The sequence below is a fragment of the Olea europaea genome, unplaced genomic scaffold (genome assembly GCF_002742605.1).
Source record: "Olea europaea var. sylvestris unplaced genomic scaffold, O_europaea_v1 scaffold555, whole genome shotgun sequence".
Taxonomy (NCBI): domain Eukaryota; kingdom Viridiplantae; phylum Streptophyta; class Magnoliopsida; order Lamiales; family Oleaceae; genus Olea; species Olea europaea.
This window is the reverse complement of record NW_019263883.1, coordinates 384,122-394,108: the sequence shown is the minus strand read 5'-3', so window position 1 is coordinate 394,108 and position 9,987 is coordinate 384,122. Positions and strand designations below refer to the sequence as shown.

Sequence of the window (9,987 nt, the reverse complement as noted above, 5' to 3'; positions counted from 1 at the left end):
TCGTATGCTCATGAGAAGACGACGCAATTGTGCTAACCCGGGTTACACATTTTCAATCACATAATTTTATACTAAAGCATTTTACACGTAAATATAAAAAAAATTTCTATTTTTTAATCATACATAATTTTACGATTACAAAATCCATATTCAACTTAAAAGGGGCATAGGCTTCAATTTCAAATCTAGAGCATGTTTGAACCACATTAAAAGGTTAAAAATCTATTTTGGCAGAAGATCGTTGAAAAATGTATGGTTAAAATAAAAAGAAAAGATTTGTATTTGCGTGTCATACTATTTTATTAATGTATGGTTAAAATAAAATAAAATACAAATCTTAGTTTACCAAGTATATTCGGATAATTTAACTTTTAAAAATAAATAAATTAATTAAAATTATAATAACTATATTATTATCTCACTTTAATGAACGAAGACAATAAAATAAATTATTAAAAACTTTAAAAAATAATAAAAAATTAAACGGGTACGTAAATGTCCCACCCCCTTCCTTGCCCCTCACATCTTAAACAACTAATGGACGAATACGGGACGGAAAAATTCCCAACAGGGTGAGGGTGAGGGAACCTACTCTGTTGCAAACTCGCGCCGTTGTCATTCCTATTGTTGAACGACGTGAAAAATGTAAAAGTCTTCTTGTATTTTTGTATTTTTATCCATTTATTACATAGAGATTCCATTTTATTTGTGCTGACCTCCTTACAATGTTTTGTAAGATGAAGGCCTCATTTATAACGTTGAAAATTGTTATTTTCCAATAAATAATTGTTGTATAAATGTTGAGCACTGTTAAATTTGTAACTATGGACGGATAGATGTTGGTTTTTAATTATGATACTAATTGTTGTCTGGTTTTACATTTTAGGGTGATTTTAATTGTCCATATTTTCATGCAATTTTTTGAATTTGGATACAGCAATTTCCAGAAATATATGGCGTTAACATGTTGATACTAGAATTGACGGTTCAATATTATGGTTAAACTTATGATTTTCAAGGGACGAAGAAAATTTCGAACTTAGTATTGTACATGATCTATAGTTTGATGGGTGAAATTACAAATTTTAGCGGTTTCAAGTTTGTTATGCAAAAGTTGAGTATGCCAAACAAATATAGAGTTTGTACAAATTTCGAGTTTATTCGACTAACTACATGCATACAGCCTGTTTGAGCTCGATTTTTTCATCCAAGAAATTGATTTTTTGACCGTTATTTCACTATTTCAGTCGTCATATTTGACTTCTTCTTTCATAGGTAGACCCCACTTTTCTCCTAACGGGCAAAAAATTAATTCTCAAAATCACTCCCAAACAGATAATTTTTTTTAACAATTCATAATTGCTCCACTTTGTTTTCCGTTGATCTATAAATTCAATGACTTTTTAATGATATAATATTTGCGTGATGGACATCTATGTAACGAAAGTTTCCTCACAAATTCCGCGCATAGGTTCCTCATTCGTATTTTTGGTCTAGTTTATGCCGAAACTTCATTTTCTGCTTCCATTAATTTCATATCGTGGTGCATTTTTACACTATATTTTAGTCGTTTATGTTATTCAAATTTTCAAATATTTTTTTCTCAAACTCATTTTCAATTACATATTATTTGTCAAACAGTGGCTGAATAGAAATATGCCCAATAAGTTTTAAAAATCGAAATTTTACAATTTAAAGCTTCTATAAAATTCAAGAGTTCATAGCATTTTATGATTCCCCAAATTTTGAGATTCACTAATATTGAATTTTGAGAAATCTTGAAAAGTTGTAAAATCTCGAATTTATTTTTTCGGAATATGCATACATCGCGTTGTTTAATTTAACCAATTCAAATCAACCTAATACCAGCTATGGACAAATATTAAGGATCTGTTTGGGAGCGATTTTTTCACCCAAAAAATTGATTTTTTGACCGTTATTTCATTATTTTAGCCGTTATACAAAGTGATTTTTTTTCTCAAAAAATTGATTTTTTGATTGTTATTTCATTATTCCTTTTGATTGTTATTTCATTATTCCAACCGTTATATTTGACTTATTTTCTCACAGGTGGACCCCACTTTTTTCCTAACGATAAAAAAATTAATTCTCAAAATCACTCCCAAACAGGCTCATATTTGACTTTTTCTCTTACAGGTGGACCCCACTTTTCTCTTAACGGTCAAAAAATCAATTCTCAAAATCACTCCCAAACAAATCCTAATATTGATGGATTTTATATCACAATCGAACTGATTTGGCTTGGAAACTGGACATATTGGTAACCCTAAAGTTAGGACCTACTTGGGCCAATTCAGCAGTTATTGTGAGAATTAATATTTTGATCATTAAAAATAAAAGTATATCTTACCTGTAAGTGAAGAAGTAAAAAATGACGACTGAATTATGAGAAAGTAACGATCAAAAATTGATTTTTTATGGTGAAAAATTAGAACCAAACGGGGGCTAAGAGAAGGGGGAAAAAATGTATTTTCTTTAACAGTTCAGAAAAAAAGTAAAAAATAAAAATAAAGAAAGTAAATGAAACTTTCATAGCACAAGATTCCCGTAAACATGGCGGGGATTTTTGGCGCCATTTCTCTCAATCCGCAATTCAAGCGAATTTCGCTCTATTTTTCTCCCAATCATCCCTCTTACAAATCGTTTAAACCCTCATCAATTTGCCATTACTCACGAAGTACATATAATAAAAAATTCTGTTCTTTTGCCCTAGAAATGGCTCAAACAGCGGAAAATCGTACCCCTGAAATCGAAGAACCAAACCCCAAAATCCCAAAACTCCAACAAAACGGCGATTCTGAAGCACCCCATGAGTTCACTTCCTTTTTCCGCGTCAAAAAGCACTCAGAAAAAGCTATTTTGCCATCTAGGGCATCACCTCTTTCCGCAGGCTATGATTTGTCCAGGTAAATAATTATCCACATCCCACAAGAATTTCTTTTTTTCCACACAAATGGGGTAAATAATACAAATTCTTGTTGAATTCTGATGGGTTACGGATTATGCAGTGCAACGGAGACTAAAGTGCCAGCCAGAGGCAAAGCTTTGATTCCCACGGATCTTAGCATTGCCATACCAGAAGGAACTTACGCACGTATTGGTAATTTTCTACTGTATTTCTGTATATGATTCACGTTAAATCCCTTAATCTATGCTGACGGATTTTTCCGATTCTATTATATAGCGCCACGATCAGGGTTGGCATGGAAGCACTCCATCGATGTAGGAGCGGGGGTGATTGATGCAGATTACAGAGGTCCAGTTGGGGTCATTTTGTTTAACCATTCTGATGTGGATTTTGAAGTGAAGGCTGGTGACAGAATTGCACAACTTATTATTGAGAAAATCTTAACTCCTGAGGTAACAGAGGTTGATGATCTTGATTCAACCATTAGAGGCTCGGGCGGTTTTGGATCTACCGGTGTTTAATTTTCTGCAATCAGAATGGTAAATCTTGGGGAGTTATATGTTCTGTGTACTGTCTTATAGTTGATCACATTGCAGATGTATTTGCTAGATGATCTTTATTCAAAGTAACTGGATTTTCAACACTACATTTTATGCGTGTTTGGCTGAGCTTAAAAAAATGAACTTTTTGGTTCCAAATGCACTCGCCAAAGTGATTTATATCTTTGATTGACAGAAGAACTGTTTATTTCGAAACTCGCTTATAAATTAGTCAAACTTGCTCTTTATTAGGTTGGCTCCAAGAAGAGAGAAACAAGTTGGGGGATATACATGAAAATGGCCCAAATAGTATATAACCTTTTCCAAAATAACCTTTGACTTTTTTAGAAATTTGAAACTACCCAAAATATCCTTGGAAAAATTTAACAACCAACCCTTTATATAATAAAAAGTTTCATTTTTAGTCCTTAAAAAATCTAACAAATAAATTTGTAAAAATTATTAATGAATAATTATAAAATGGAAAAGCCCAAATATAAGAGAGGATCATATAATATAAAAAAGGTTGTTAAAAATAAAAAAGAAATTAAATTTGAAAAAGAAATTGATAAGATAGGATATCAAGAACAATTATATGCATCACAAGAAATATTAAAATGTTTTAAAGAAAACTTATTAGAAAATTTCGCTAAAGGAATTGTAAGGTCAATAATTATAAAAGATATACAAGATATAATAGATAAATTGGAAAAAAGAAAGAAAAGTATCTCAAAATATGAAATACCTTTTGGAACAGACATAGATATGATAACAAATATTGATATTATAAATTCTCAAACATTATTAGACTTTGAAGAATTACTTAAAAATTTATGAGATTAAAATTTTGATATTTTGATTATTAGATTATTAGATTTTTGTTCGCTCATAATAGCACCCCTAGAGTTGGTATCAGAGTCATAGAGATCATGGAAATCTTAAAAATAAATAATTATTATCAATGTATTGAAGAAAAAGGNTGGCATCAATTCGTTTATAATTTACAGCCGCGTGAGAACCATGAAATAATGAACTTCAAATGGATATCTATGTTTTCAAAACCGGCAGGCATTGACCTGGTGGAACTGATTGTTAATAAGTACACATATGCCAAAAAATTTGGGAAAATTAAAATATTTTCAACCACACATTCTCACATCAAAATATTTTGCACATAAACCCAATTTTTTCCCCCTATTTGCTTTTATATGCAAACTTAGGGATTTATCTTGCCTGGGACTGAGCTTACCTTGCCCACTTGAATGTACCATCCATTTGAGTTCTCAAGACCAGTTTGGTTCTATCGATACTCTTTAACTTTTTAACTACACATTCTCCAAAAATTCACTACTACAAAACACATTCCCCCCCCCCAGCCAAAAAAAAATAAAAAATAAAAAAATAAAAATAATGGGCATCAAACAGGGGCTAATAATATCAGGCCCTTTTTTATTTTTGAAATCAATTTTGATTTTTTTTCTTTGCACCATCTTGAACCTTTAAACAATGAAATGTATAAGTAGTTGATCCTACATCAAAAAATGGCAAGTAAAAGCACTTAGGAATTGGTCTATAAAGTCAGTTGTGAACCAGCAAGTCATTGAAAAGGACAGTTTAAAGGGAACAGGCCAACAACTAGTCTCTTCGCTTTCACTCTTTAAGCCCAATATATAGTATTCAAATATGATTTTTGAAAAAAGAATCACTCATTGAAATCATTAAAACTGGCAGCAGTTCAAAGGGTCACAGTTTAACAGGTTTTTTTAGCCGGTTTTTGAGCAGTTAGTAAGAAAATGGTTTTAGGTCATAACCGAACCAGTTCCCGGTTTTTCCAGTTCGGTCCTATCCGGTTTTGAGAACAGAGACAGATATAACCCAGAGAAAGGACTTGGCAATTCAACATAAAAAATTCCTACCTTCCCATAAGCAAGGGCATCTGGTTGTGCAAAGAAGTTTGACATTAGTTCATCATGGTTACTAACCATTTCACCTGAAAAAGCAAGTTGCCTAAATGTTACCAAGCATCAATTATCTTGATGTTGTAAACATAACTTTTGAGTTTAGTGCCGAGAGCAAGGAGGTATATGAAAAGAAATTAGTACCTTTCAGGTAAACAGGTTGCTGGCTCTTAACCACACCAATAAAATCACAAGGTATGACACGTCCCTGAAAGTCCAGCAGATAGAGAAGGTTTCAGCAGACGAAAACTTCGTGGGTCATTTTCATAATGATGCAAGGCAATAATAGCTTCACAAAATTCTGTAATAAATATTAAGTGTAGGCACCCTGATTTATTCTGTAATGGAGACCAACAAATAGAATCTCTTGAACATTCCTAGACATCTTATGCGTTCTAAGTATCCTGATTCATTTATAGAAAGTCAAAGCATATTTGCTCAGATGTTAAAATTTAAGCTTGGAATTTGCGTAACTATTTAACACTAGCGAAAGCATAGACCCATGATATATGATAAGTTAACATGTTCAAAAATTATCAGAAAGGCAATATTGAGGGACATGAGGTTTTATGAGAGGGACATAAAAGCGCGATAGACATCACCATACTTACGCATTATTAAATAGTGAATACAAAAATTGGGTTTTCAATCAGGATTTAATTACATAGAATAGTTTCCATTGTACTTAATTTTAGAGCACATTCAGATCAAATACTCCTATCATACTACTATGACACTCTTTTTATATTCAGATTTTGGTGCTCTCACCGCATGCAGTATATTTCACAAATGTTATTAGTGACATTTACAAACTATGTACACTTTTCAAGCCGCCTACGACACCAAAATTTTCACAGCCTCGGTCAATGAACGGTACTTCAACAGGCATAACAGACACAGAAAACAAGCATGTGCAGAAGGGGATGGTCATGGTCCCCGAACTTTGGTACTTAGTTCCAGATAGAAAGAGGATCAGAAATGAATGACTTGACTACACAATAGGCCAGAAGATCCTGTAAAACAGCAAATATCCCCCATGTGTCTCCAAGTTCCTTAATTTTCTTGGTGGAATTAGGAGAAACAATATATAAGATAAGTACAAAAGCATCGTGCAGCCTGTGCAGGAAACTTCCCCTTTCTGCTCAAGCTGAAGTTATTGCATGCTTAAATGGCTCAATCATTTACCTGGTGAATTAATTGGTAAAAGCTGTGTTGGCCATTTGTTCCTGGTTCACCAAAATCAATTTCCCCTGTCTCATAGGGAAGAGGCACGCCATCAATTGATACCCCTTTTCCATTACTCTCCATACTAACCTGTATTAAATAATATTAGGATGGCATAAGCATCCTCCCAAAAAAAGCATCCAGAAAGGTGTGCAAGCAACATTATTATAAAAGAAAAAAGAAATGCCTGTGGTAAACATGCCTGCTGAATATGGGGTGCAAATTTCTCCAGTGCTTGAGAATAAGGTAAAATGGCCTGAAATTAAGTAATGGCTAATTGTTACGGTTCAGCCAGTAAAAAATTCAATGAAGGGACGTCAAAAGGGGGATATTCAAACAGACTTCAACATATATTTAACTTACTCTTGCAGGATATCCGAGGAATGACACGTTCCAAATACTCAACAAACCTAATAGCACCTGAAGGAATAATATGCAAGTCAACAACAGAATGAGTTATCTAAGAACAAATATGGGGCAAGGTCAATTCATAGAAAATGAAAACATGGAATCCAGGATAGCCAAGGTCCACAAGATCTTAAAACACACTAAAATATAAAACAATAGCAAGAAAGAAGAAAACCGTTATCTATTTTGGCCACACACGGAGACCAAAAGATTGATAATGACTTTAAGCTGGGATCTCTCAGATCCTAGCTTACATGTTACATGACTAGATCCCTGACAGAAGGCTATTCAATTGCATATCCAAAAGTAGCAAGACAAAAGGCATTCTGAGAGGGGTACATACTGGTAAATTCTTCTCAAAAGGTGCAGAATAGAAATGTTGATCAATACTTGAAGCTCCCTTTAGGAACCTTCAAATAAAAGGGAAATTAACGAAACATGTTAGTAGCTATTGGCCCAAACAAATGAATATTGTGAAAAAACGTGTTAAAAGTAGTTGTCATATTATTGTAGTGAACCTTGACTAGACTTATGTTTAATTATATGCTTATGTGTATGCTCAATTGTGGGGACATATATAGCTCCTATGTTGATAAGGTGGTTTGTTATCATTATAAACTCACATTACAAAATTTCCTACTATTATTCGAGTTGCCTTCATTAAGCAAAAGTATAATGTGTAACAATAACCTACAAAAATCATTAGCCTTGTTGCGACCTAAAAAACCGGCAAGTTTATCTTAAACTTAATGTCATGCAACGGACCATTAATCTCATGGTAACCGAAAAAGTATTGTTTAATTCATCTATTTCATCTTGGACTTACTGTTATCCACTGGAAAATTAAGCACTTTTTAAACAAATAATCATGTCATACGAAATTTGACTTTATGCACAAATTCACTAGAATATCTATAAGTCAAGTCAAATAGATCTGCTTATTGAATCCATAAAATCCTCCATAATTGAGTAATTTAAACAAAGAAGCTACTGTACTTCTCCACGACTGAAAACCCATATTGCAGGGAAAGAGGCAGTACTCCAACAGCACTGCAAACTGCAAAAAAAGATTTAGAGACCAATTAGGCATCATTTTGTAGCAGCCTTTTCCCAAAAAACCAAAGATACTTACCACTATAGCGACCTCCCACCCAGTCCCAGAATGCAAAAGCATTATTTGGATCAATGCCAAACTTCTCCACAAGCTGCATTAAAATAGGAGATGATTATTAAGTTGATGAATTTAAGAGGTGGTACACCGATTAGGTAAGAGAAAATACAATTTATTTAATCTACTGCATCTTTTTTTTTTTTACTCCAAAAACTTTGGGAAGTAATAACCAGTCATATAATCAAAACTTTGATCTAACATCTAAAATTAACATCTAAAATCAATTGTATAACATTAATAAGTATGAAAATGAAAATGATGTCATAATGTGTACAGTAAACTAATAATGCAAATAGAGAAAGAGAGACCTAAATTTGTTGGGGGGGGGGGGGGGGGGGGGAAAAAAAAGAAAGCCTATTAAATTGCCCCATAATCTTCTTATTTCGGCAAAACAACTCACCTAAAAATAATTATTAAAAGATTTTATTCTATGATGAAAAATTATTTGAGAATAAGGCCGAAGCCAAAGAAAATAAAAGAATAATTCAAGTTTTCACACTCTTCCGTAGCTTCTAAATTGACATCTGAATAGATCCACCGGCAGAACAACTAAACCTAATCTCAAACCCTCATCAGCGATTCAATAGTGCCTATCAATCTCTAACCGTTACTTGCACAAACTCTGGTTCATCTCACGGCAGTTAAAGTTTGTGATTACTCATTTGATGAAACAGCAATTCAATTAGTCAAGCTGGTTCCGACATAAACTCCACCCTCATCATTCACCACTTACCCCTACTCTGCACCTCGACAATACCTTCTTCCAGAATATATTTGAAAATATTTTGTAACTTCATGACATTACAATTGATTATGGAGATAAACATTTGTAAAAGCTAGCAGCATATGAACAAGTCAGTTTTCACATGATACTCGCAAATGGACATTTCCACAGTTGAATCCTCAAGGGAACCAACTTTCCACTATATTCAGACCGCAGTTGAGTTTCTCTTTGAGTTGCCAAAATTTTTATTTATCCAAGTTAGCTTGAGTTTTTAAACTACGATATTAATAACTAGCCAAGGTCAAAGAAATTAAGCATTCCTGAACACTTAGAGAACAGTAAAATCATTCAGAAAGCAATTTGAATTTATTATTAACAAACTCATATACAGGAGACTTTAAAAGTTAGATTAACACAAGAAATTATGTAAACAATGAAAAGGAAGCAGCAAAGAGAAAATAAAAGATAGTAACCGCACCGTGAGATTAGTACTGACAGCAACCATATGCTTTGCTACTGCTTGAGGCCTAGAATTGTGTCAAGAGTGAGATGTATAGATGAATAGATAAACAATTGTAGATAGTATCAGAAAGGATCAGATTTTTTTTTTATTTTTTTTTTTGGAAGGATGCCAAATTTGAAACCATCCTAGCAAGTGACAAATAGTTATATCAAGTCATATAACAAAGGAACACTTACGAGTAAGCAGTAAGTACATTATTTCCATTAATCACGAACATGTATCCATACATTCTAAAAGACGGCCCATAATCATCTCGTGTCTCCCTACCCACCTCATTGGAAAAGTTTCGTATATGTTCCAAATGTTCAGATATATAGATCTTATGCATAGAAAAAATGTTGGGGAGAACGAAAAGTATGAAAGTCTCGCTAATGTAGTCTACTATCTTAAAAATAATCAAGCTCAAAACTCGTCGACAGAGTAGTCTCGTGTGTTAGGTGCAAGATAGCACGGGAAAGGAAATGGTAAACATGAAATGACATGACATAAAAACATCAAAAGGACATCAAGT

General features: G+C 33.2%; 2 protein-coding genes across 3 annotated transcripts in view; one reads left to right on the top strand and one right to left on the bottom strand.

Moving 5' to 3' along the window:
* Positions 1–2,572: 2,572 nt before the first annotated feature.
* Positions 2,573–3,570, top strand: LOC111389052 (deoxyuridine 5'-triphosphate nucleotidohydrolase-like). The gene is made up of 3 exons (XM_023013910.1): positions 2,573–2,927; positions 3,030–3,121; positions 3,206–3,570. Exons 1-3 carry the CDS (start codon positions 2,575–2,577, stop codon positions 3,448–3,450), a joined length of 690 nt encoding a protein of 229 aa, XP_022869678.1. The 5' UTR covers positions 2,573–2,574; the 3' UTR covers positions 3,451–3,570.
* Positions 3,571–5,252: 1,682 nt separating this feature from the next.
* LOC111389042 (glucose-6-phosphate isomerase, cytosolic) overlaps positions 5,253–9,987 on the bottom strand; it is a 7,749-nt gene continuing 3,014 nt past the window's right edge. The window contains exons 10-18 of one of the 2 annotated variants that reach the window (XM_023013889.1): positions 9,432–9,480; positions 8,191–8,263; positions 8,055–8,115; positions 7,402–7,468; positions 7,014–7,070; positions 6,853–6,906; positions 6,612–6,740; positions 5,571–5,634; positions 5,253–5,458 (exon numbers count right to left, since the gene is read on the bottom strand). In XM_023013889.1, coding sequence (XP_022869657.1) covers positions 5,268–5,458; positions 5,571–5,634; positions 6,612–6,740; positions 6,853–6,906; positions 7,014–7,070; positions 7,402–7,468; positions 8,055–8,115; positions 8,191–8,263; positions 9,432–9,480 — 745 coding nt within the window. In that variant the 3' untranslated portion in view covers positions 5,253–5,267. The remainder of the gene's footprint in view (positions 5,459–5,570; positions 5,635–6,611; positions 6,741–6,852; positions 6,907–7,013; positions 7,071–7,401; positions 7,469–8,054; positions 8,116–8,190; positions 8,264–9,431; positions 9,481–9,987) is intronic. The other variant, XM_023013890.1, reaches the window with a different exon arrangement.